This window comes from Cordyceps javanica, chromosome 5 (genome assembly GCF_051103115.1).
Source record: "Cordyceps javanica chromosome 5, complete sequence".
Lineage (NCBI taxonomy): Eukaryota > Fungi > Ascomycota > Sordariomycetes > Hypocreales > Cordycipitaceae > Cordyceps > Cordyceps javanica.
In genome coordinates, this window is record NC_139299.1 from 2,938,922 (window position 1) to 2,963,265 (window position 24,344).

General features: G+C 55.2%; 9 protein-coding genes across 9 annotated transcripts; 3 read left to right on the forward strand and 6 right to left on the reverse strand.

The window, feature by feature from the left end:
• Positions 1-743: 743 nt before the first annotated feature.
• Positions 744-2,982, forward strand: V2A60_008108 (POT family-domain-containing protein; the record flags this gene model as incomplete). Its single annotated transcript, XM_083259384.1, has 3 exons — positions 744-1,038; positions 1,166-2,110; positions 2,282-2,982. The coding sequence occupies 3 exons, from the start codon at positions 744-746 to the stop codon at positions 2,980-2,982; spliced, it is 1,941 nt and encodes a 646-aa protein (XP_083115510.1).
• Positions 2,983-3,709: 727 nt separating this feature from the next.
• V2A60_008109 (NmrA-like family-domain-containing protein) lies at positions 3,710-5,098 on the reverse strand (the record flags this gene model as incomplete). The annotated part of the gene is made up of 1 exon (XM_083259385.1): positions 3,710-5,098. One exon carries the CDS (start codon positions 5,096-5,098, stop codon positions 3,710-3,712), a length of 1,389 nt encoding a protein of 462 aa, XP_083115511.1.
• A 5,335-nt stretch (positions 5,099-10,433) lies between these two features.
• V2A60_008110 (uncharacterized protein) lies at positions 10,434-13,157 on the reverse strand (the record flags this gene model as incomplete). The annotated part of the gene is made up of 5 exons (XM_083259386.1): positions 10,434-10,708; positions 10,812-12,297; positions 12,348-12,379; positions 12,433-12,637; positions 12,714-13,157. The coding sequence occupies 5 exons, from the start codon at positions 13,155-13,157 to the stop codon at positions 10,434-10,436; spliced, it is 2,442 nt and encodes an 813-aa protein (XP_083115512.1).
• Positions 13,158-13,870: 713 nt separating this feature from the next.
• Positions 13,871-15,082, reverse strand: V2A60_008111 (uncharacterized protein; the record flags this gene model as incomplete). Its single annotated transcript, XM_083259387.1, has 1 exon — positions 13,871-15,082. The coding sequence occupies one exon, from the start codon at positions 15,080-15,082 to the stop codon at positions 13,871-13,873; it is 1,212 nt and encodes a 403-aa protein (XP_083115513.1).
• A 1,376-nt stretch (positions 15,083-16,458) lies between these two features.
• On the reverse strand, positions 16,459-17,121 carry V2A60_008112 (rRNA-processing FCF1 family protein; the record flags this gene model as incomplete). The annotated part of the gene is made up of 2 exons (XM_083259388.1): positions 16,459-17,019; positions 17,086-17,121. The coding sequence occupies 2 exons, from the start codon at positions 17,119-17,121 to the stop codon at positions 16,459-16,461; spliced, it is 597 nt and encodes a 198-aa protein (XP_083115514.1).
• A 329-nt stretch (positions 17,122-17,450) lies between these two features.
• Positions 17,451-18,587, forward strand: V2A60_008113 (replication factor C subunit 4; the record flags this gene model as incomplete). The annotated part of the gene is made up of 2 exons (XM_083259389.1): positions 17,451-17,554; positions 17,624-18,587. 2 exons carry the CDS (start codon positions 17,451-17,453, stop codon positions 18,585-18,587), a joined length of 1,068 nt encoding a protein of 355 aa, XP_083115515.1.
• A 181-nt stretch (positions 18,588-18,768) lies between these two features.
• On the reverse strand, positions 18,769-19,169 carry V2A60_008114 (uncharacterized protein; the record flags this gene model as incomplete). Its single annotated transcript, XM_083259390.1, has 2 exons — positions 18,769-18,940; positions 19,000-19,169. The coding sequence occupies 2 exons, from the start codon at positions 19,167-19,169 to the stop codon at positions 18,769-18,771; spliced, it is 342 nt and encodes a 113-aa protein (XP_083115516.1).
• A 705-nt stretch (positions 19,170-19,874) lies between these two features.
• On the forward strand, positions 19,875-21,164 carry V2A60_008115 (Der1-like family-domain-containing protein; the record flags this gene model as incomplete). The annotated part of the gene is made up of 3 exons (XM_083259391.1): positions 19,875-19,927; positions 20,015-20,291; positions 20,703-21,164. The coding sequence occupies 3 exons, from the start codon at positions 19,875-19,877 to the stop codon at positions 21,162-21,164; spliced, it is 792 nt and encodes a 263-aa protein (XP_083115517.1).
• Positions 21,165-21,720: 556 nt separating this feature from the next.
• Positions 21,721-23,660, reverse strand: V2A60_008116 (uncharacterized protein; the record flags this gene model as incomplete). The annotated part of the gene is made up of 3 exons (XM_083259392.1): positions 21,721-22,982; positions 23,048-23,302; positions 23,366-23,660. 3 exons carry the CDS (start codon positions 23,658-23,660, stop codon positions 21,721-21,723), a joined length of 1,812 nt encoding a protein of 603 aa, XP_083115518.1.
• Positions 23,661-24,344: the final 684 nt, after the last annotated feature.

The following is a 24,344-nucleotide window of genomic DNA, read 5'->3' on the forward strand; positions in this document are numbered from 1 at the left end:
CCATGGGGAAAAGGGAGGGGAGGGAGAGGGGGGGGGTGGTTTCTCGCAGCAAGGTTCACGCTCCGCCACCCCGGGTAGTTAGTATATACGCTCGAGGGTCAACATTCCTGGTAGGGAATTTTTCTTGCGAGATGGCAAACATTTCAACAATTTATACTTTTACATTGTTATTCAAGGATGTTTAAACCATCGCGATCCTACAGCTGGCATTGATGCCCGATAAGACAGGCTCATCTGTGCCACTCAGTATAACCTCTCTCTCTCTCGCCCGTGCCAAACATGACCCCGAGATTGCTGGGCTTTCCATACGCTCTCTCTCTCTGTCCTTTTTTTTTTCGTTTCAATTCTGCCCAGCCCACGCAGTCAGCATCCCACAGTCGACCTCTTGTCTGGGGGGGAGAGGACAGGAGAGAGGGGGGGGCGAGTGCCCGAGGAGGAACAGCTGCAAGCTTCCATGTCAGCCGCCAGGATGTTGCACACCCCGCATTCATATAAGACACCCTTTGCATCCCACCATCTTTTTTTTTTCACTTGGCAATTTTCTTGATAAGGCTGCCTCTCTTCTGAGAATAATACAGCAGACTCTTTCAGCTGAATCTGGCAGCAAAACTGGTAGCCCTTGCTTACCCTGCCTCTCCCTCTCCCCTCCTTCCCCCCGGCGCCAGATCTCAAACAGTCCATCACGCCATCCACGCCAACAACAGCAAACAAGCAAACAAACAAGATCAAAAAATCAAAAAATCATGCCCGCCGGTGACGCCGTCGCCGACCCTATCGCGGCCGCAGAACTCCGCGCCGAGGCGCAAGATGGGCGCAAGGCCTCACTCGTTCCCGCTGCTGCTGCTGCTACTGCCGCCCCTGGGGATCAGGTCGGCCGTGATGTGACTGGTGATTTCCTCAACCAAGACTATCCCTCCCCCACGGCCGAGGAGCTGGCGACGCTGCGCCGCATCCCCGACAGAATCCCGATCAAGCTCTACACCATTGCCTTTATCGAGCTGTGCGAGCGCTTCTCCTACTATGGCTCCATTGTCGTTTGTAAGTTTTTGACCTTGATATCAAGACTGCCTTTTGTTCTTGTGCGTGAGAGAGAGAGAGAGAGAGAGAGAGAGAGAGAGAGAGAGAGAGAAAGAGAGAGAAAAGAAAAAAGATGAGCTGACTCCAGGTGCCCGTCGGCCCTCGCAAAAAGTGACCAATTACATCCAGCAGCCTCTCCCTCCGGGCTCCAACACCGGCGCGTCCACCGACCAGCCCGGCGCCCTGGGCATGGGACAGCGCGCCTCCACCGGCATCACCACCTTCAACCAGTTCTGGCAGTACTTCATGCCGCTCCTCGGCGCCTGGGTCGCCGACGCCCACTGGGGCCGCTACAAGACCATCACCTACGCCCTCGGCCTCGACCTCGTCGGCCACGTTATCCTGATCCTCTCCGCCATCCCGCCCGTCATCGTCCACCCGTCGGCTTCGCTGGCCCTGCTCATCATTGCCATCCTCACCATTGGCTTCGGCACCGGCGGCTTCAAGCCCAACGTGTCGTGCCTCATTGTCGAGCAGCTCGGGGACCAGCGGCTCTTTGTCAAGACGCTAGCCCCCAAGAAGACGTCGTCGTCCGGGGCCGGGGCCGGGGCCGGCGGCGAGCGCGTCATTGTCGACCCGGCCATCACCACGGAGCGCATCTACATGTGGTTCTACTTCTTCATCAACGTCGGCGCCCTCGTCGGCCAGATCAGCATGGTCTACGCCGAGCAGCACGTCGGCTTCTACCTCTCCTTCACCCTCCCCACCGTCATGCTCGCCCTCTGCCCGGCCGTCATGCTCTGGGGCCGCCGCCGCTACGTCCGCCGCGCACCCGACGGCTCCGTCCTCGTGCCCGCCCTCAAGACCTTTTTCCTCGCCCAGCGCGGCCGCTGGTCCCTCAACCCCTGGGCCACCTGGCGCCGCATGCACGACGGCACCTTTTGGGACGCCGTCAAGCCCTCGCGCTTCACCGCCGACAGCCGCCCCGCCTGGATGACCTTTGACGACGCCTGGGTCGACGAGCTGCGTCGCGGCTTCAGCGCCTGTGCCGTCTTTTGCTGGTACCCCATCTACTGGCTCTGCTACAACCAAAGTAGGTTTTTTTTTTCAGCTTTTTCTCTCCTTGTTTTTTTCTTTTCGACTCTTTCGCCTTCGCTTGCTTTGTCTTTTTTCTCTTCCCCTCCCCGAAACACACCTCATCTCTACCACTTACACTAGGACACGAAAGAGAAGAAGAAACGCTGACAAGGAAAACAAAAAAAAGTCAACAACAACCTGGTCTCGCAAGCCGCCGTCCTCCAACGCCACGGTGTCCCCAACGACATCCTCTCCAACCTCAACCCCTTTGCCCTGCTCATCTTCATCCCCCTCAACAACTACATCATCTACCCGGCCCTGCGCCGGGCCGGCGTCCGCATCACCCCGATCCGCAAGATCACCGCCGGCTTCTTCGTCGGCGCCGCCGCCATGGTGTGGGCCGCCGTCGTGCAGCACTACATCTACCAGCGCTCTGTCTGCGGCAACCGCGCCTCCCAGAAGATGCCCGACCCCGACACGGGCGCGCCCGTCAAGTGCCCGCCCGTCGACATCAACGTCTGGTCCCAGACGGGCGCCTACGTCCTCATCGCCCTCTCCGAGGTCTTTGCCTCCATCACCTCGCTCGAGTACGCCTACTCAAAGGCCCCCAAGAACATGCGCAGCATGGTCCAGGCCGTCGCCCTCTTCTCCGTCTCCTTTGGCGCCGCCATCGGCCAGGCTTTCACCGGCCTCTCCGCAGACCCCCTGCTCGTCTGGAACTACGCCGTCGTCGCCATCCTCGCCGTCGTCGCCGGCACCTGCTTCTACTTTCAGTTCAGGGACCTCGATATTCAGGAGGACGAGCTCAACGAGCTCCCCGAAGGCCAGATGCTTAAGAGTTTTAGCGACGAAAAGGTTGTGCAGATGGATGAGAAGAGCGCCACCTAGTTGGTCTGTTTCTTGTCTTGGTTTTTTTTTTTCTTTTCTTTTTTTTTTCCAGCTCGTCTTTTCTTTTGTCTTGTCTCTGTCTGAAAACCGTCCATCTTGTTCGAAAGCTGTCAGTTGCTCCTCTTTTCGCCCCCCCAAGTTCTTGTTCTACACAGATGACGTTGTAGGTTTCCAGCATACATGGTGAGCTTGATTTTTGATGACTAGCTGGCCGTAAATACAATCAGTCAAGGTACTTGCTCAGTATATTGCGTAATCAACAATTTCTCGTTGCATGGTCTATGATCACAGTCAAAATTTGCATTACACCGTGTTTGAACAAATTATTAAAAAAAGAGGCGGACAGGAACGTGCTTTTTTATTACGCGTGCCATGTCTCCTCTTTTCATTCTTTTGCTTAAATCTACTGACGCTTGCAACTCCCATATAGTAAAGCCCCAACCGCGTTTGTTCCATCCTCATCGCCCCTCCTCCCTCGGGCATGCAATTCTTCAATCGAGGACAAGACAGGATGCCCTTTTTGTCTCGTTGTTTCCAGTTTTTATATAGACAGGACGCGCGTGCGTCGTTTGTTTTTGAAAAGAAAAAAGTAAAATAGATGCCGAAAGCCCAGCCCACATTTTGTGCCCTTTCCAAAACTCCGTAAAGCAATTCATCATTTTCTTTTCAACAAAAACATAATGCTGTTATCACATGAAATATTATTATTTTCCACGCCTGGACTAGACTATGCTAGCCACTGCTCTTCGTCTCGCTTCAGGCCCCGCATAACAAGGCCATCTTCTTCGTCTTCCGAGTCGAAATCGTCGTCGTCATTCAGCCGCAGCTGCTCAACCGATACGGTAGCGTACTGCAATTTCTCGTCGCCGCCGTCCGTTTCGTCGTCCTCGAGCATCCACGTTAAGCCGTTGGCTTCTTCTTCGAGGGGAAACATCTCGCGGGCGTATTCTTCCAGGCCGCGAGGGCCTTCCCACAGCTCCAAAGCCTCGGCGGGGCAGTTGGCTTCAAGTCTAGCGCAGCCAAAGTACGGGGGCTGCTTCTTGGGGTCTTTCTCGTCGGGACTAAAGAGCTTCTCCAATGCTTCCAGCTGCTCTCTATAGCCTGCTGGAATGCGCACTTTGATGTCGATAGGCCCGCGAACGTAGCGAATGGGGCGCCCAACGCCTCGAGAGAAGAGTTCGCAAGCTTCTTTGGGTGTGAGGTACTCGTAAGCGAGAGCAATGCGCTCGTTTCGCCACTTGGAAACGCCGTCTTTGAAGAGTTGCAGAATGGCAGGGCCCACATCGTGCTCGGCGTCTAGCCAAGGGAGCTTCGCGTCTTCGTGAAACGGTGCCTGCCATACAAAAGAGCCGTCGTCTTGGATTTCGGTACAGAAGAGCGGGTAGAGTAGAGAAGTAAAGTTGTTGTTGTAGATGCCAGTATAGACAAATGTCGCGGGAAGGTCGAGTTGGCGGACATAATCCTCAACCTTGTGCTTGGCTGCCCAGAGAGGAAGCGAGGGCCAATTCTTGTTGTAGGCAGCATGGTCGGGCATGGAAGAGTAAATGTAGTGCTGAACACCAGCCTTCTTGGCAGCGTCAGCAAGAGCCTTGCCAATGGCGAGTTCGTCGCCGTAGAAAGTCGTGTTGATGAAGGCGAGCTGGGCGCCGCGGAAAAGGTTGTTGATGAGGTCGTGGTTTACACCGACACCAGAAAGCGGACCATTCTGGGTAACATCCTTGTTGGCTTCTGTGGGCTGGTGTCTCGTGTAGAGCTCGCCGACAATACAGGTGACATTTGGATTCGTCGCTACTTCTGTAGCAATAACGCCTTCCTTGTTGCGCAGCTGGGCTCGAACATGGTAGCCGACGGCGGTTGCAACACGGATCAGCGAAGCCGCCTGACGGCCGCTGGCGTTGATAACGGCGATGGTCTTGTCCGGGGAGGACATGAAGCGTTTGTGAGGCCGAAATGTTAGGGAGTTATTCCTGGAGCCAGCTAGAGGTGAGGATTCCGAATAAGATGATCTCGAATGCTTGTGTTGTTTGCGGTAGTAAGGAGGTTGTTCCGCCGTATTGATGCGGATGGGAATGCTGGCCGACATGGGATTTACTTTGGGGTTAATTTGGGTGGGCATTGTCGCAGTGGGTGCCCGAAGAGGTACAAGGCCGACACGGCGGGGTGAACAGGGCTCGTTGAGCTCGAGGGAATGCGAAACAAGTCGTACAACACCACCTCGTAAAGAACAGGAACCCAAGTAGGTGAGCGGTAGACCGGCGAGCGCAAGAGGGCGAGAAGCGCAAGAAGAGAGGGAGGGAGGGAGAGAACGAGAGAGAGAGAGGGAGAGAGAGATCCGTCAACGGCCCAAGTGGTGGGGTTTCCAGAGGTGCAACCAGGGCTCGCGTCTTAGGCCATGTGCCTTCTGGAGAGCGCGAGGGAGGAGAGTTGGGGATGAGAGGCGAGAAGAAAGTACGTAAAAAAAGCTGTACGACAGTGGGCCAGTTGCACCAGACGGCGAGCAGTTTTAGACCAGCGACGGAGCTGACCTGGAAGAGCGGAAGTACGGTTGGCGGCAAGACGCGGGTCTGCAAACTTGGTAGTTCCAGCAGGAACCAGACGAGTCGAGAATAGCGGGCTGTGAGTCCAGGTGGTGTCTTGCGGAGGTGTAAAGCCTGGATTAGTGTCAAGTACTTTGGCGGGGCAAGAAAGTGGACAAGACGGAGGAAGTGCGGCGACTGGTGAGGACGAGGGTGTAAAGAGACGACAAGATGTCAAAGCGACCTGCGCGTTGCGAATTGAGGCGGGCAAGTCGTGTGATGTAGTTTGTTTCGGTCTGGGCGAATCTGGCGAACAATGGACAATGACCGGTTGCTTATTCCGGACCGTCGCGGTAGAGTGTGCCGAAGCGAGATCGACCTTGAGAGCACGCGGAAAAGCTAGAGTCGGAATGGGACGGGGGGGGCGTTGAGAGCGATACCGGGGTCGGCCGTAGTGCGTCGTCGATGAAGTCTGAATACAAGGGCTGCTTTTTGAAGGGGCGCAAAGAAAGAAGATATACAATGCTGATGTTGGTTGAAAGAGAGAGAAATCAGTGACGACCGGATTCGACAACCGAGAACAGCGATTCAAGATAGAGCTGGCCGGGGTCTTTGCGACAGCAGCGCCCGCATGCGAAAAAAAAAAAGCAAGGCTTATCGGCGATGGCGGGGAGGCACGTCTGATAAGCAAAAACCTTGTCCGTGTTGCGCGCACTGGTGTTTTGGCGGGCGGACGCGGGCGAAACGATGCAGGAGTTTTTAAAGTTGAAGTGATGCGCGACGATGGATAATTTGCTTCGTTTCAGTAAAAGGGTAAAGGGGTTGATGAAGTTGTCACAAGTCGCGATGCTGTTTGTATGTACCAGAAATGTGTGGGCGACGGTGTTTGGGAAAGAGGGAGAGCGACCGACGGATGCAAACGCAGCCTCTGTTGCCAACTGCCAGCTGCCAGCTGCCAGCTGTCAGATATTACATAAACACTTATCTAGGTCTACTATCTAGGTATACACCAGGATGCAACTATTCAACGTTGACTCAAGATAACATGATTGGTATCTTGGATTTATCGCCTTTACATTGGACGAACCCGGGCCTACGATACGGCTTCAAGATCGCCAAATTCGCCGCCGCCGACCAAAGCAGCTCGCACGTACAATAGAAGGGGGGGGGCCTACACCACCCCCGTCACTCACCGGCGCCACTTATCCAAGGTGTGCGCGTGAGCCGACACAGTTTTTTTTTCCTACTGAGTACTCGCTCCAGCAACTTAATTTAGTCTAGTTGGACTGGAGCCCTGTTTTTTGGGGCTACCGTTATCAGTTGGGGCAAGGCGGGTTAACTGCATATGTATAGTCCAAGCCAGAGAATGAGGGGATGCGCCCCCCGCGGAGACGCGGACAGAGGGCTGGCGCAGCCTAATAATAATAATGAGCCTAAAATAAGGGGAAGGATTAAGAGCTGATAACGAAGAACTGCCTATTCCAGTATAGCCTGGATCGGCCTCCAGTCGCAAACAAGATGGCCTTGTTGTTGCGCTCCTCTCCTGCTTTGAGAGTTGCAGCCGGCTGGATGGTGCAATATGAGCAGCGAATTTGTTGTTCGGCTGGTGATTGGACAAAAATGGTCAGACAAGAGAGAGACCTGCGAGCGCCGTCTCGCAATTGCCCATGTATACCGCTGTTGTCGATGCGGCTTATCCCTGCTACTTACTGTCCACGCTGATATCAGAATGCAGGGCCCAGCCCCCCTCATGTACGAAAGGCACGGCCTTGTCTGATCTCAAAACATGAAATCGAAAAGGGTCTCTCTCCCATTTTCAACCGCTGAAGTGGCCAGATAATTACCAAACCAACAATCATGGCCGTCGAAGCCCACTGTATCGCGTTGCCTCTCCAGTTGCTCTCCGATATAGATTCTCGCTAGGGTATTTTTACCCCAAACAAGTTTACCAGCATCGTATCAGTACAGCAAACTACTTGCTTACCCCACCAGCCATTGGCTATTGAATCGCATCAGTGCCTTTGATGAGACCTCTGCTGACTCGCACACATTTCACCACCCGTCACCAAGCGCGCCAGCCCGAATAAGCATACGTTCGTGACAGCAAAAAGAAGCTGCTCATTCCATGACAATGGGTGAAGAGTCCGAATCTCAAGTTGATTTTGTAGCAGAGCTAGTCACTTAGAGATAAGCGTGATGAATTGTATAGGTGTCATGCCATGTCGTTGGTCACTCGCTCAACCACCACCGCCTTCGTCTCTCCACCTACTCCGTACAGTTTCGGCAATCTATCATGGTGTGTCTTGCTTGGTTCTCCTCAATTCTCCGACACTTTGGTGTTCTTTCTCGTTCAGTTCTCTCCTTTCTCCAAGTATTTTTTCCCAAAAGAAAAGACGCTAGGTCATTCGCCGAGCAGCCCGTCTTGGCGATGGGGTTCAGCTCAAGCCGACGAGTGACGCTGAAGAGAGAAAAGAGGATCTTGTCTTCATACGAGATAAAATTGTAAACATGACGAGCAAGACCTTGATACCATGCACTCGAGCTATGTTGCCATTGTCGCCGCAACGTACGAGCGGGCTACTTGTCCATATCGAGTATACGATCCCAGCCTTTGCGAGTTTCCCATTCAACTTATTATAGACTGCGCCATCTACATACAGTGTAGCTAGTCCGACAGAACATTTAGCTTATTCGAGTTATAAAAAAAAATAAAAAAAAAACCCCCTCCCCCAGCGCAAGAGTCTCCAGTTCCATCGTGTCTAACGCTACGCATGAAAAGGGGGCCAATGCTGCAAATCCAGGCCGGCCACATGGGCTGGTCCTGTGGGTGGTGGCACAGCGACGACTACCGCTCTTTTCCTTTGAATGCTGATAATCCCAAAGGGCACCCCAGAAGACAAATTGTCAATCCTGCCAAGGTAGCATAGGTACCAGGAAAAAGCCACGTATCTCCCTCCCAAAAAGAGTCACGAGCGCACACGCCTGTCGCAAACCCGGAGCCCGCTCGCACTCTGGACGGCAAAACAAAAACATCCTTTTTCAATCTTGATCTCACCCCCCAATAACATATCACGGGCTGTTTTTACCGCCGACTACCAGTAATCAAAAAAAAAAAAAAAAAACTGGTGCGGCATCGGAGCAAACCCCACCATGTCTTTTCTCTTGTCGCTCCCTCCTCGACTGTCCCCGCCGCCGCCAATGGATTTCTGGGGTAGCCCTGTCCGTGCCAGAGGGTTGTTCTCCAATTTCTACTTGCATGGGAGTCATGTTATCGTAGCGTCCTTTGCTTGACAAAAGCTCTCTCCATCTTCAACGAGTCCCCCTCCGTCCCGGGATTGCTTCAACCAAAGAGCTGGCCCGCGGATCTTCGCTGCTTAGGCTATATGGAGCAGGTCACACTAGAGAGTGGCGGCCAATGTCTGATCTCACATATTGCTTTATTTATTTATTTATTTCTTCCTATCCTTGGTCCCGTGCATAGTACTATTTCTGTCTTTTTTTGGGGGGTTCTTGACGTTCTTTTTACATTTCTTTTACATGAATCTTGTTTCTACCAAGATAAGCATGTCAGCTATGGATCGTCGCACGCAATCCCGCAGCCCGCTCACACCTGAAGCGTACAAAGCGGTCATGCCGCTGAGAGAGGAAAAAAAACGAGTAATACCAACCCACTATCCTGATTCGTTTGATTCAATCGTGCGCTGTTCATAATCTTTTCAACCGCCATTTTCTTCTCAGGTTGCGGGAACCCCCCCTGCCTGTGCATATGCAGCTACGACTTATTAGTTACTAGCCCGGCTCCTACACCAATTCCCCCCCCCCCTCTCCCCTCTCAGCTTCCAGTGCTTACCTCGTGGTTTCCCATTCGGGAGAATACATTGCAATTCTCTTCATCCTGGCTTGAAAAAAACATTGTTTTGGCCAGCATTCAAGTCACACGGAGCCGCCACGACGCATGCGCCACCAACCCCCATGTCTTGCCTCAAATGTGTTCTCTTGTCTCGGGTCCTCGCGATTCACGTCGGTTAGCCTCGGAGACGGGATAGAAATTGAAAAATGACGAAAAAAACCAATGAAGCCAAAGGAGAATTCTCTAAAATCATAATCGTGCTTCACAGTAAAGCTGATCTGTGGGAATGGTATCCCGCCTCTCCCCGCTTCCGTACGTCCCCAATCTCCTACACGATAAGTAACTCTCAAGCCACTGTGCAAGCAGCTCAAGCAGCTCAAGCAGCTCTTCCTCCGAGTCTCCATGCATTGCCTCGGCCTCCCCGCTTCCCCATGCATTTCCCCAACCTTTATGGCCCGTCCTAATCTGCTCAACCCCGTACTTACTTACAATTCCCCCCCGCTCTCCAGGTTCGGCCTACATCTCTCCTTCTCGGCCCGATGGCCAACCCCCCCTCCCGCCTTTGCCCCAGAATCTCCTGTCACCCTTTGGCGGGACCTGACGGAAACAAAAATAATTGCATATCTACTACGTAGGGGAGCTAGATGGATTATCCATTTCTTCAATTGTAGCTATTCTGGTATCAATTGGTAGCAATGGCACCATCCCGTACGCAGAGCACGACCCCACGTGTTGCTATCTCTCCTCCGGCCGATAGCGGTTTTCAAATGGACGCTCTTATCGGAAGTCGGATCGACGTGTAGGACCGCTCCTTCAAAAGTTAAGCCTTTGGCACATGTTAGAGTTTTACAGCCCTGTGCGGTGACTATGTGATAAATCTTATACTTTTCTGTTTTCAAAACGCCAGGTGCATGTGCGTCCCGCGCATCATAATTCAAATTCACCATCCGTTGCCCATGTTCATGTTCCCCGCCCAAGATTCACCTAATCCTTCGCCCGGCCCGTGTGTTCCCGTCTCGTCCCTGTTTGCCGAGAAGAAATCGATCTGTCTCTGTAGAATCATTGAAAAGAAATAAAACCATTAGTCACCAGCATTTTTCTTCTTCGTTAGGGGAATGGCACAGTCGCCGCTCCGAGACGCTGTCTAGGCTCACCCAATCCATGCCGTCGCCCATCCAAGACGAGTCAAACTCGACGGTTCCAAAGATGCCGTCACCACTGTCCCCGGGTGCCGAGGCCTCTTTTCCTTGCGAGTCTTGGCCGAAACTCGGTCCTTCTGGCCCCGGAAACGTCACAACTGTTGGATCGCTGCCGACAAGTGGCAGGTGAAAGCCCGATAGGTCGGTGCTTGGCATTGTGTCTAGATTTAGATGTTAGCTGTCCATTCGAGTAATGCCATCATGATGCCCCCCAGGCAAGATCCCGGGGTTTTAAATTCGCGCAATACACAATGCATGGCATACCGTTGAAGCCGGGCGTGGGCTCTGAGCCACCATAATAAGCCTGGTTGGCAGTTGTGGCCGCTGATGAAAGCTGCCCACTCGATACCAGTGACGGCGGCGGCGGATCTGCCGCGAGCATGTGCTGTCTGAGCTGATGAACGTCATGCCCTGGCGGTGGCGGTGGCGGCACCGTCGCGGAAGAAGTGCCGCCGCCACCTGGCACGGTGGTCCTGGAGGGCGGTGCCGTCGGGAAAGCCTCGTTGTTGACGGGGCATCCGAGCTTGGCCAGCATTACCGCCAGCGTGTCTCTCGTCTTGCGCAGCTCCCCGACGGTCGAGGAGACTCGGCACCAGATGGCGTGCGAGCGCCGTAGCATCGTCTTGAGCTCCTCCCTGGAGCGCAGCCGCCTGTCGGGCACGGCCCAATGCGCGTCGTCGTCGTCGCCGGTAGGGTACTCTGGGTAGTGCGCGCTCCTCGCGACGACGTAAATCACCATGGCCGCCAGCATAAAGTCGTGCACCGAGAGCGAGGTGACGAACCACCCGCACATGCTGAGCATGTTGCCCGGCCGCGTCGCGTTCCAGATGGTGACCTGAAAGTCGAGCAGCGTGACGGCGGCGTCCAGGCACTGCTGCCGCGAGTAGTCGTGCTCGGGGCGGAGGGGGGCGGGCTCGGCGAGGTGCCGGCGGTGCAGCACGCACCGGCTCTTGTGGTACAGGGCCTCGATGCCGTAGCGCTGGATCAGCAGCATGGGAGGGTCGCCGATGCACTGGTCCAGAGACTTGACGCGCAAAAACGGCGGTACCTTGTCCCACGTGTCGTTGAGCGCAACGTCCAGGCGCATGGTGTCGGCGTAGGTCGGCGGCGCCAGCGCGTGCGCCTGCGTCGCGATGCGGCCAAACACGCGGAGGATCTTGATCTTGTTGATCGAGTAGGACAGCGACGTGTAGTCCTGCAGCGGCCGCGGCGGGGGCATCTCCCTCGTGTCCTCGTCAAAGTCCTCGTCCTGGTAGTTGCCCTGAATCTCGACGTCGGACTCGATGCCGTTGAGCATGCTCGGCAGGCCCATGTGGAACGACACGAGCAGCTCAATCTGGCACGCCATGCTCCACCACCGGCGGCGCATCTCGCCCTCGTACGGCGAGAGGTGGGCGAGCCGGCCCGGGTCCCGGTGCATGCCCAGCTTGAGCATCAGCCGCAGGCACACGGCCGAGAGCGTGTAGCAGCTCATCTGCGCGGCCCGGCTGAAGAGGAAGTAGGCCTCCACGTACAGGATGAAGGCCGGGACCGTCTCCGCCGTCGGGTTCGTGTACTTGCTCCAGACGAGCGCCCAGCCGGCGCACGAGCGCAGCTTCTGGATGCGCTGCAGCACGGGGGTCGTCGACTCGGCGCGCAGCTCGTCCGGCGCGGAGAAGTGGTTGAAGACGAGGCCGAGGCCGAGGATCATGAAGAGCTGCGCGATCCAGGGGAGAGACACACTATCCGGATCGTGCCAGAATCGGGCATACTACTGCTGGGTCAGCTTTCATGCTTGAATTTTAAATACATGGTACTCGCATTTTTCGTGAATGTAGGCCGGTGCACGCAAACTGCAGATTTGATTAGCATCATGTGCGACTTGCAGGGCTCAGGCTAGACCTACACTGCGACGGGCTAGACGAAGAAAAGTATCGCATGATGAGTCTGTCAGTTATGTGCTTCTCCGGAATGTTAGCAATAAGTTCTTCGCGGCTGGCCGGTCCGCCTCGTGGGCTGAGTAGCATCTCGGCAGCCTCCATATCCGTCCCCGGAGAGTCGCCTTCCACCTCGTCATCCTCATCGTCGAAATACGTCTTCATATCCTCAATCTATCAGAAAAGTGTGTCAGCGTCAATCCCCAGAGGGGCGAATCGCATTCAGTCAGCGCAATCGCCGACTACTCACATCTTCCAGCATCGCCAAGCAGTGCGTCGCTCCCACATACGTTGAGCCTTGCACGCTGCGCACGACCTGTCCATGCGCCGCCGCCGGCCTCGCCTCGCGCGCATCGGCATCGGCGGCGGCGGCGGCGGCCTCCTCGCCGCCCGCAGCAGCAGCCCTCCCGTCGCCGGCCTTCTCCTCGGCTGCTTCCGCCTCCATCATGCTGCGCACCATGCCCTCGAGGCGCTTCAGGCGCGCCGACATGCCCTTGGGCGGCGGCTTCCTCTTGACGGGCTTGGGCGCGTACACGCAGGCCTCTGGGCGGTCCTTTTTCGCGCACTGCCCGCATGGCTGGTTCCTGTCGCACTTGAGCTTGGAGTTGCGGCACGGCGCGCAGGACAGCAGCACGCGGGATCGCTTCTGCGGCGGCACCGACGGGAGCGCCTGGCCGTCGAGGCTGAGGTCCATGCGATGGGTGATCGCCGGCGGGGGGGGTTGAGTATGGCTAGAGAAGGATCGGACTGGAGGCGCGGCCGCGAGCTGGATGCTGGGTGTTGTACTTGATTGATAAAATGCACTTTTGACAGACCAATCACCGTACCTGGTATCGGTTCGGCTCACCTGCAGGTCTACGGGCTGTGGTGAGTGGTGAGTAGTTGATCACGGAATAAACCGTACAACCGTTTTCACTAACGCCGGCACAAGCAAGTTAAGTGGGTGAGGGGGCGCGCCAGCCGTGTCTGCCTGCCAGATAGTTGATTTGCAGTCAGTTTTCTGTCAACCTTGCAAACTTCGTTCCATAGGCAGCAAGTTCTTGTGTGCAGAACAGCTGTTTTTAAATTCAATGGAGCATATTCGAGCACCGGGCGCGACCGTTGCGAATTTGCCACGATCGCTCGGAGCGCTTCCTCACAAACCACACTCATACGACAGAAAGACAAGTGTCGAAATTTGTCAGAGATTTGCATCTTTATTCTAATCTATCACAAGGTATGGATTCTATTTTTTTAAACATTATATTAATGTCTAATCATACAAGCAGTCGTATTTCCGCAGCACTCCAGAGTATGCTTCATGCAGCCAACTACTTATATAAGTAAAAAAGGCACTGTTGTGGGCTAAAAACTCGTTCCTCTGCGAAGGAGGCGCGGGTTCTGAGCTTGCTTGCCTGCAGCAGCCGCTCAGTTGCCGGGGCTCCCGGGGCTACCAGAGCCATCAGCGCCGAAATCGTTCGTGCCGTCAGGGCCACCAGTGCCAGTGCTGTCGCCAGAGCCACCTTGACCATCGGGCCCGTCAGGACCACCAGGACTGCCAGGACCGCCAGCGCCGTCAAAACCGGTAACGCCGTCAGGACTGGCACCGGCTCCGGCATCGGGAACAGCGCCGGCATCGGGAATGGCACCGGCACCGGCATCAGGAACAGCACCGGCATCGGGAACGGCACCGGCATCGGGACCCCCAGCACCGCCAGGACCACCAGTGGCATCAGCACCGTCAGTGGCACCAGCACCACCAGTGGCATCAGCACCGTCAGTGGCACCAGCACCACCAGCGGCATCAGCACCGCCGGTGGCACCAGCACCGCCAGCACCGCCAGTGGCATCAGGAACGGCACCGGCATCGGGACCCCCAGCACCGCCAGCGGCATCAGCACCTCCAGAGCCGCGAGAGCCGCCATTACCAGCATTATCTTGAGGAGCACCTTGACCGCCAGGGCCATCGGGAGCGCCAGGGCTGGTGCCATCGGGGCCGCCGGCGCCGTCAACACCATCACCAGAGCCACCCTGCTCGCCGGAGCCCCTACGGCGGAAGCCGCCAAAGTTGCGGAAACCACCGCCAGTGAACCCACCGCCCGTGACCCGACCACCTGTGAATTGACCGCCCGTGAACCCACCGCCCGTGAACCGATTACCGGTGAACCCACCGCCGGTCAGACGACCGCCTGCGACGCGACCGCCTGCGACGCGACCGCCCGTGAACCCACCGCCAGTCAGACGGCCGCCGGTCAGACGACCGCCAGTCAGACGACCGCCCGCGACGCGACCGCCAGCTACACGATTTACAGTCGCACCTGCGCGAGTCGCACCTCCGCGAGTTGCGCCTCCGCGAGTTGCGCCACCGCCCCGCTTCTCGAGCTCTCCACCCTCAGCGTCGCCGGGTCCGAGATTGTCGGGGCCGAAATCGTCCAGGCCGTCCGGGCCGGGCTCGTCCTCCGGCCCCAAGCTGCGAAGCTTGGCGACATGCACGTGTCCAATGTCACTGACGCCTGCGTCGGTGTCGTCGGCCGCTTCATCAACAGCTCGTACGCTCCCCGCTGCGCCACTGTGGTCGGCCACGGGCAAGGCGATGGTCAGGCCCGCTAGGAAAGGAGTTATGACGAGTGAGAACTTCATTGCAGGAAAGGCTTTCTGTCTGCTTTTTGTTGTTGATTTTCTTTTTGGAGAGGGGGGGGGGCGGGGGTATCTTGTTTTTTTTCTTTCGAGAGTCGTTCGGGTGTACTAGACCAATGCTCCAGGCATCAGAGGAGTGGCAAGTATAGAAAGTAGGTTGTATTGTTTGGTAGTATGCGTGATCTAAAGTTCTCTTGTGGACTCGGGACGAACCATGGCCTGGTATTTATACATTAAATCGACAGAGGTAGCCCATCTCCAAGTAACCAGCAGCCGTAGCCGGCAAAGAGGACCGCCGCTTGTTCATGATACTCGAGTTTCCAAGTAACCAGCAGCCGTAGCCGGCAAAGAGGACCGCCGCTTGTTCATGATACTCGAGTTTCAGCATGCCATCCCGTCTATCATGTCTCTTTTTTACCGCATCTGGGTTCGAATACATCAGACAGGGCTAAACGTTCTATACATGTTCTTCGTTGATGCACTAGCTTCTAGACATATTCCGAGCATTGCTGTATTATTCAGCCATACAATGCTTTCCTTTCGGGGTGCTAGCCGAAACAAAGGCCCATCGCATACAGTCCCACCGCGAGCCTCATGACGTCGTATCATGGCTGGGGAGTATGTTGCCGACTTTTGCTGCCTACCAGTATGAGTCTGGCTCGTCTTGGCTCGAATAATTCTTGCACGTGCTACCAGACGTAGAAGATTCGGACAATGAGCAAAAACATGAGAAAAAAAAAATAGAAAGCAGAGCAAACTGAAGGTAATGACGGAAGTATGGGAAGACAGGCAATGCAAGCAATGCATGTCGAGCAAGTACAACGAGTCAAGCGAATTCAAGCTCTCCGAATAAGCAGAACGCCAAGAAATTCAGCCTGACAAAGTCAAACAAACCAAACAGGTCATGCAAGTCAGGCCAGTCAAAAAAATTATTCATTCAAGGCGTCAGCACGTCGGCATCTTGTCGCGGAAAGGGATGTGCGAGGATCCATTTAGCGTATCGATCGTTATATGACTGATTCGATTCGACTCAAGTAATGGTCGACAGATGAATTATAGTGGCACCCGGTCGCGTAAGGCTCAACGCTGAACTTGGCCGCCGACGGGGTCACCGTTGTTTCATAATACACCCTGAGCGCGCGGCGCCTCGGAAAATGCCTTACCGTCGTAGAAAGCCAACCTCTCTCTGCTGAAACAATTTCAAACAGAGGAATCTGAACAAGTCCCACGCAGAGTTCGAGAACGGGAAGACTGCGTGATCAGAGAAATAATGCATGTACCCATGTCTTCAAACAAAAAAACTTGTCATTCGCTCATAAAAAAATCCAAAAATAAATTCCCAGCGTCATGGAGGCGCTTCAAAGTAACATTCCCTCCGTCTATGAGTCAGGAGCACCAGGAAGCCTCTCTATCACATACTTGCCCCGGGCGACGCTCATGAGCGGGACGCCGGGAATTTTCCGCAGGCGCTGCTTCAGCGCCCTATCGTTGGTTCCGACAATGTATATCCTGTCCTTTTGCACGCGGTCGACGAGGCAGTCGTCGGCGTAGGTGCCCTTGTGGTCGCAGGTGAGACGCTGCCAGCGCTCGTCGCGGGCCACCCGCAAGGCTAGCCTGTATTTGGGGCCGAGTTTCTCGAGCTCCGACATGACGCATGACGTGATGATGGGGTTGCACTTGGCGTAGAGGCAGTCCATCATAGACTCGAGCAGGGACAGCTTGCGCTGCACCGTGTGGCTGAGGAAGTTGGTGTCGACGAGGACGTTGTAAGGTGGCACGAGGGCCGTGTTGTGCTGGAAGAACATGTTGCTTGGCATCTGCTGCACCTCGCGGACGAGCTCGCCCTGGACCGTCCTCTTCTCTTTGATTTTCTGCAAAGCCTCCTGCTTCGCCTGGTTTTCCTTGAGACGCGCATCGCTTTTACCAATCACTCGCTTGACCTATCATGATTTTTTCCTCCCGTCAGTTATTTCGTTTGCGCCCATCTTATCGATAAGACAACATACAAGACCAAATTTTCTCGTCTTCTTAGCCACACCCATGATGCCGTCTATTGAATTCAAGTGGAATAATATATTATTGAGTTCTCCTTCGAAAAAGATTCGATTCGTATCGTCGCGACGGGTGGTTATGCGCAGTAAACGTCGTTGAATTCAATTGTCCAGATTGTCTAGTGTCGAAATTTCAAAAAGTCCAGCACCAGAGAGGCTGGCGCAACTTTTTTTTTCTGGGTCTCGCTCGCCACAGCGGTTGGCCCGCACGGACCACATGAGCTTTCAGCGGCGGGAACGTCTACTCTTGGACCGCCAAACGCGTCTTCCCATCGCGTAAAGTGCCAAGTGCTGCACGCTCACTATTCAACGTATTCACGATGCCCGCCGCCAAAGCCGAAGAAAAGGGCGAGTCCTCTACAGCTGCTTTCAAGGCAGCCCTTTCTGCCTCCACGAATGGATCTACCAATTATGAGCTACCATGGTAGGTTTCGAATAGCAGCACTCTAAAGCCGCCTTTGCGCGCACACCCTGCTAAAGAAGCTATTCACAGGGTCGAAAAGTACCGTCCCGTCTTCCTCGACGATGTTGTCGGCAACACCGAAACGATTGAGCGATTGAAAATCATTGCCAAGGAGGGCAACATGCCGCACGTCATCATATCTGGAATGCCCGGTATCGGTAAAACGACGAGCGTGCTCTGTCTGGCGCGTGAGCTCCTGGGCGAGTCGTATAAGGAGGCTGTCCTCGAGCTCAACGCCAGTGACGAGCGCGGCATTGACGTGGTGCGCAACCGCATCAAGGGCTTTGCGCAAAAAAAGGTGACGCTACCACCCGGCCGCCACAAGCTCATCATTCTCGACGAGGCGGACAGCATGACGTCGGGTGCCCAGCAGGCCCTGCGAAGAACCATGGAAATCTACTCCAACACGACCCGGTTCGCCTTTGCGTGCAACCAGTCCAACAAAATCATCGAGCCGCTCCAGTCGCGATGCGCCATTCTTCGCTACGCCAAACTCACCGACGCGCAGGTGGTCAAGCGCCTCTTGCAGATTATCGAGGCCGAAAAGGTGGAATACAGCGACGACGGGCTGGCCGCCTTGGTCTTTAGCGCCGAAGGTGACATGCGACAGGCCATCAATAACCTCCAGTCGACGTTTTCGGGCTTTGGCTTCGTCTCAGGCGACAACGTCTTCAAGGTGGTGGACTCGCCGCATCCGATCAAGGTGCAGGCGATGCTCAAGGCCTGCTACGAGGGCAACGTCGACTCGGCCCTCGACACGCTTCGCGAGCTGTGGGACCTCGGCTACTCGAGCCACGACATTATCAGCACCATGTTCAAGGTTACCAAGACGATCCCGACGCTGAGCGAACATTCGAAGCTCGAGTTCATCAAGGAAATCGGCTTCACGCACATGAAGATTCTCGAGGGTGTACAGACGCTACTGCAGCTGAGCGGCTGCGTTGTGAGACTATGCAAGATCAACATGGATCCTAAGCGTTTTCAGGCAAAGTAATTGGTTCATGGGGGAAAGGAGAAGCGCATTTCTGCATTTGGCGTTGGAGTTGGTCTTTGGTCTATCAATCTGGCTATTCGTACATGACGGGTGGAGGGAGATAAGTAACGCGGGTGTAAAAGATGGTCTGGGTAGTTTATCTGTGTAACATGGATGATGAATTCAAGGCCGTTTCCGTGTTTCATTTTTTGTTGTTGCTGTTGTTAGTTTGGATGAACTCGTCTTGGTAGCGCTCCCACTTGGCCTGCTCCCTCTGGACGCGCCTTTGCATGCGCATCTGGTACTCGTACAGGCGCAGGCTGTGGTCGGCCTCAATCATGCCGCCGAGAACCATGGCAGACATTTGCACGAATCTGGCATTGGTTAGCTTGCGAAAGGCCGAAATGGGAGGTAACATGGCACAACGACGGACACTTTAAACTGCACCGTGGTGCCTCGGTAGACGGGCGACCAGACATGGCCGATGGCAGCGAGAACAACAGCTCCCGCGCCCCATTTTGCGGCCCCCATGCCGGCTCCTTTGGCTGCCTCCCAGCTAGCCGCATTGGCTTCTTCTGTTTTGAGGGGGTTGAAGGAGGGCATGATGGTTGAGTTTTGTTGTGAGACGTGGGGTGCTTGAGCAAGAAACGGACTGATTCAAGTCGTTGATGTAATAGCGGGCACGCGACGACCGAGCAGCCTTGCAGAGCGCTTAAACATCGCAAAACACCCACCCGTATAGTAAGTTTTGCTGGGCCTTCAAAAAAACATCCTCATAGTCTCTCAACATTAGGAATTTTGTCAGCCAGACGACAATAGAAATTTGCACTTCAACTCATACGAGTCTCTAGGGTAGCAAGATGGCACCACCTGTAAGTAGGCCAGCCGGCGGCGCCCCGATAAACGCCTACGCCCGCCTAATGGCAAGTCTGGCCAGAATGGGGCAAGCTCCGAATTTTCCGCTGGTCCACAAAACCGGAAGCTTGCACACCAGCCAGCTTACGCCAAAACTCTGCCTGAACAAAAAAAAAGGCGAAGATGACACGATAGCAGGCCAGCTACGCAAGACACCTCTCTTTCCCCCCATCGTTGCCTGGAGCTTGTGTGTCGCTCGCTCTTTTGTTTCTCTGCCGTCCCCGCATCACAAGAAGATCCATTACTCGGGATTCTTGCTCCTTGCATGGGATAGCTTTTTGTTCATCTCCGTTCTCTGATCAAGGAGGAGCTTCTGGCGACGCAAACAAAAGCTTTCGCTGCCACGGAAACACCAATACCACGAGAAACGAGAGCTTCTCTTCGTAGCACATCATGTCTGACAACACAATCGCGGATCAGTACTGGCGCTTGCCGCCCATTTCTCGGTATGTTTTTGATTGGCCCCTTCCCTCTCTGCTGCTGCTGCTGCTGTTTCAGAGCCTCAACGATTAGTTGCTAACCTGCTCCCGCAGTACTCTGGCCACGTGGATGTTTGTCAGCTCGATCGGTCTATACTTTGGTTTCATTCCGAGCCACTGGTTGGGATACCACTCTGGCTACATCCTGCGGTTTCCGCCGCAAGTATGGCGCCTCGCGACGGGGTTCCTCATCACAGGACCTCAGCTCGGCCTGCTGTTTGATACGTACTTCTTCTACAAGGCCGCCAGTGACATGGAGACGGGCCACCCGCGGATGCGACGCAAAGAGGACTTTATCTGGTATCTCCTTTGCGTTTGCAGCTTCATTGCCGTAAGTTTCTTTTCTTTTTGCTCTCGCTTCGCTCGCTTCGCTCGCTCGTGCACCTTTTGCATCCTGTGTGTTTTTTGTTCCATCGTGAAACATGCACGTCCAGTGCTACACCTCATATATCTGCCCGGGCAGTGCTTTGCCTCTACAGCTGTCACGGTTCCTGGAAATGAGGAAGATCACCCCTGTACTTCCCGCTGGTCCATCATTCGCAAAATCCGGACTGGTGGGCGGTGCAGGCATGGTGGGATGTCTATATGGATGGCTCGTGTGACTCTAATTTGCTCGAGTGGTTTTTTAGCTCCCTACATCTTTACACCCTTTACTGCCTTGTTGTGAATCGTAGATTTCTTTTGCCTCCTCCGCAAGCGGCGAGCTACCTTTACTCAGACATCGACTAACTGAAATGGTCAGATCCTCGATTACTTTGTTGCCATCATGCCCTTTTTTGCCCTGACGCGCGGTCTCATTGTCGCACTGACCTACACGGCCACACAGCAACAGCAGGGTCTGCAGGTGAACTACATGTTTGTTCCCTTGCCGGCGCCGCTGATGCCCTACGCCATGATTGGCGTTAGTCTGCTATTTCCCGGTGGCATACAGGATTTCTTTCTGGGGCTCTATGGCCTCGTGGCTGCCCACATGTGGGAGTTCTTGACCAGAATTTACCCCCAGCTCGGCGGAGGCCCTAACCTCCTCAAGACGCCCCAGTTTATGACCCGTCTGGTTAGGGCCGTAGAGGGTCGCATCCAAGCCGTCACCCGTCCTGGTGCTACTGGCGCTAGTGACTACGCAGCGGGTAGCAGCACGGGCGCTGAGACCGGCCCGCTACCCGACGCCTGGAGAACGAGAGGTGCAGGTCGCCGCCTCGGGTAGATGATCTGTACTACGACAGCGGAAGCCTTTTGTACAATTTGGCTCAAAATGTTTTGTAGGACCCATGTATAACAAACAAGCCCATAATATCTAACACAAAACAATACACACCATTACAAAGATACATGCACTCAGTTGACAATGGTCTTGTTCCATTACGAATCTCAGTACGCTAGTGAATATTGAAAATGACATGGTTGTTAAATAGCAGAATATAAATCAGTGCGTCTGACGCGTGATTCCTAGCCAATAATGAATGATGGCTGCCCAGTATGTGGTTCTGTAGTACCGCAGCAAAATGTGAAGAAGAAGAAAAGGACACTTGGGTAAGTTGGTCCTGCGCCCAAAAACACCAGCAGAAAAGGAGATGGAAAGAGAAGAGGGAAATGTGCAGGGAAAAATGCGTAATGAAAAAAAAAAGAAGTAAAACAGAGACACTAACTGTAGACCCCATACTGGAATGATAAAAGGTTAAAAAATAACAAGACACAACTACCACGCAATGAGATGGGATGGGGGGAAGGGGGGAATTGGATGTATAAAGGGGATCAAAGTTTTAACCATACAAGTCGCTCTTGCCACTCTTGAGAGGAACCTCGGCGTACTCTGCCACGTATCTCCTTTGCTCCGGAGGCGTCGGCGGCCGGGGCATCCTGGAGATGACGGGCGCCGTGGTGGTGCTCATAGTGTGGGTGTCGAGGAAGCGCGGCTCCCCTTGAGCGGCGAGGATGGGCCGGGAGATGTTCTTGTCTCCGTGGAAGGCCTTGTCGTTGGTGAGCTGCGGCTGCAGTATGTACCGCGGATGCAGCGGCGGGCTCTCCTTTGCCTTCCTGCCGCTGCCGCCGCCGCCGCCGCCGCCACCACCACCACCACCACCACCGCTGCCGCTGCCGCCGCTGCTTCCGCCTCCGCCGCCAAGCCTGGGGAGGGACAGGAGAGAGAGCATCGAGCGGCGCTTGCTGCTGGGCGACGTTGTGGAGGACGCCGTCGGGGAGCTGGTGGCGGCAGCTGCTGCTGCGGCGGCAGCGGCAGCCATGCGTGCCGACTCCGCGGCGGCATCGAGGTAGACCTGCACGGCAAAGGAGTCGGGCGTGTTGGAGCGCACATGCTTCTGGACCGACGCGGGAGGCGAAGGCTGCCGACGAGCCTCGGGAGGCGGCGGGGGGGAAGCGTCGCGGACCGTGGCGCGGGAGCGGCCGCGGGATATCGAGCGGTCGCTGCGCGCCGAGTAGTTGGAGTGCAGTGTGCCGGTAGAGTGGGCGGCGGCAGGATTCAGATCCTTCATGGGGTAGCTGTTGGGGCTGTTGCGCATGCCCTTTTCGATGCTGTCGTAGTAGTCGCCGCTGGACAGGAACGTCTTGGGCTTGTCCTCGGTGTACTTTGGTGCGGCGGTGCTGTGGCGGTTCGGCAGGTTGCTGCGAGGCAACTCCGCCATGGGCTGCGGCTGCGTCGGCAGATACTGAACGTTTTGCAGGACTGTGCCGGCGCGGGACGGCCCGTTGGGGCGGTAATAATTACGAGGCGGCGGAGGAGGCGGCGTGGGCGCGTAGGCGTCGTAGTAGTAGTCCTCCCAGTTCTCTTGGGCCTTTTCCTTTTGGCAGTATAACATCAACAGGCCAACGGCGATGAGGAGGGTCACGATGACGCCGACGGCGATGCCGATGATGGCACCCGTTGAAAGGGAGTCGTTGCGCTCGGGTACTGGCGCGTCCGGGTCGGTGATGTTGACCGGCTGGCTTGTGAAGATGGTGCCGCTGAGACCGATGGCTGTCCCTTTCTCGGGCGTCTGGCGGCATCCGGCCTCCAAAGCTGTCAAGACTGCGGTGATGCCCAGTTAGCGAGTTCTCTACTTCATCATCATGTTCCGACAGGGATCGACTCACAGTTGGCCATATAGGTCTGGTCTTTGGTCTCGCGCAGACACTCCATGCAGGTAGTCCGGTTCGAGCTCATAAAGGCACCGTCGTCACGGAAGCAGTAATTCCAAGTCATATTTTGCGTTGGCTCCAGTTCGTCTCCGGTGAGGGCAGGCATGAGATTCTTGCAGCCCTGGTTGTCGGCACAAGGAGAGACGGCAACGGCAGGATCTGCTTTGGGCGAGTCATAGAGGCAGACATCGACGGCGTACCTCAGGTTGTCTATCGCAAGGTTAGAAATGAGGTACTCGCGGTGTGACTGTATACGGAAAAGGGAAAACTCACAGACAAACCACTTGGCATCGGTCTCGCCCCAGTTCCCGCGCGAGCTAGTGCGCAGACATTCGAGGCACTGCTTATACTTGAGGCCAACTTTGCTGTCGGAGTAGGCTGCATCGGAGCAAGTGATCTCGCTAGAGTTTGTAGTCGAAGCCTCGGCGCTCCAGTTGTTATCGGATCCGGATCCTAGGCAGTTGTGCGCGCAAGGCGAGCCGGGCGCGACCTGGAGAGCGAAGACGATCGTCGCGGCGGCTAACAGAGACAGTGGCCAGGAGGCGGGGCGGAGCTGTGTAAACTGCATGCTGGGCTAGAGATGACCCCGGCGCTCTGCACTCAACAGCGCCGGCGAAAAAAAAAATCGGGAGTCGAGAAAGAGAAGTGGGAGGGAGGAGGAAGAGCGTAGAAGTATTAAGAATAAAGAAAAACAATAAAAAAATATCAAGACAGGTGTGAACCAGCACTACAGGCCAGCTGCGCCTGTCATGGCAGACCAAGTTGGACGGGGAGAGGGTGGTCAGAGGGCTGGAACCAACCGAGCGCCCGCCAAGGTGTATTACCAAACGTATATTTCTCTCTGTCTCTCTTTGGCAGATCGTAACGACAGAGAGGAGGCAGTTCCTTCTGTAGCACTGGCGTGGGACACAAGCAAGTCGGACAAGAAGCAAGTCGAACGAAATGTCGAAAGGCAGAAAGATTGGTTGCAGGTTTGAGAATGGGGGGGAAGAGGAGTGAGGGAGGTTATAACACGGGAAATGGAGAGACGTGACAGATGCAGAGAGGGTATTGTTCCGCTTCTGTCATGTATGCAGTATGTGTGTGTGTGGATGCCTGGTGCTGTACGACGGTTATGTTGGCAGCATAGACGAGGGTGCACTTGGGTATTTTCTGTCTTGGACGAAGATGAGACAAACCCGGATGTGGTTGGAAGTGACAAGAGAGGGAAGAGGGATTGCGGATCGGACGGCCTGGATCCCGGGGACAGAGT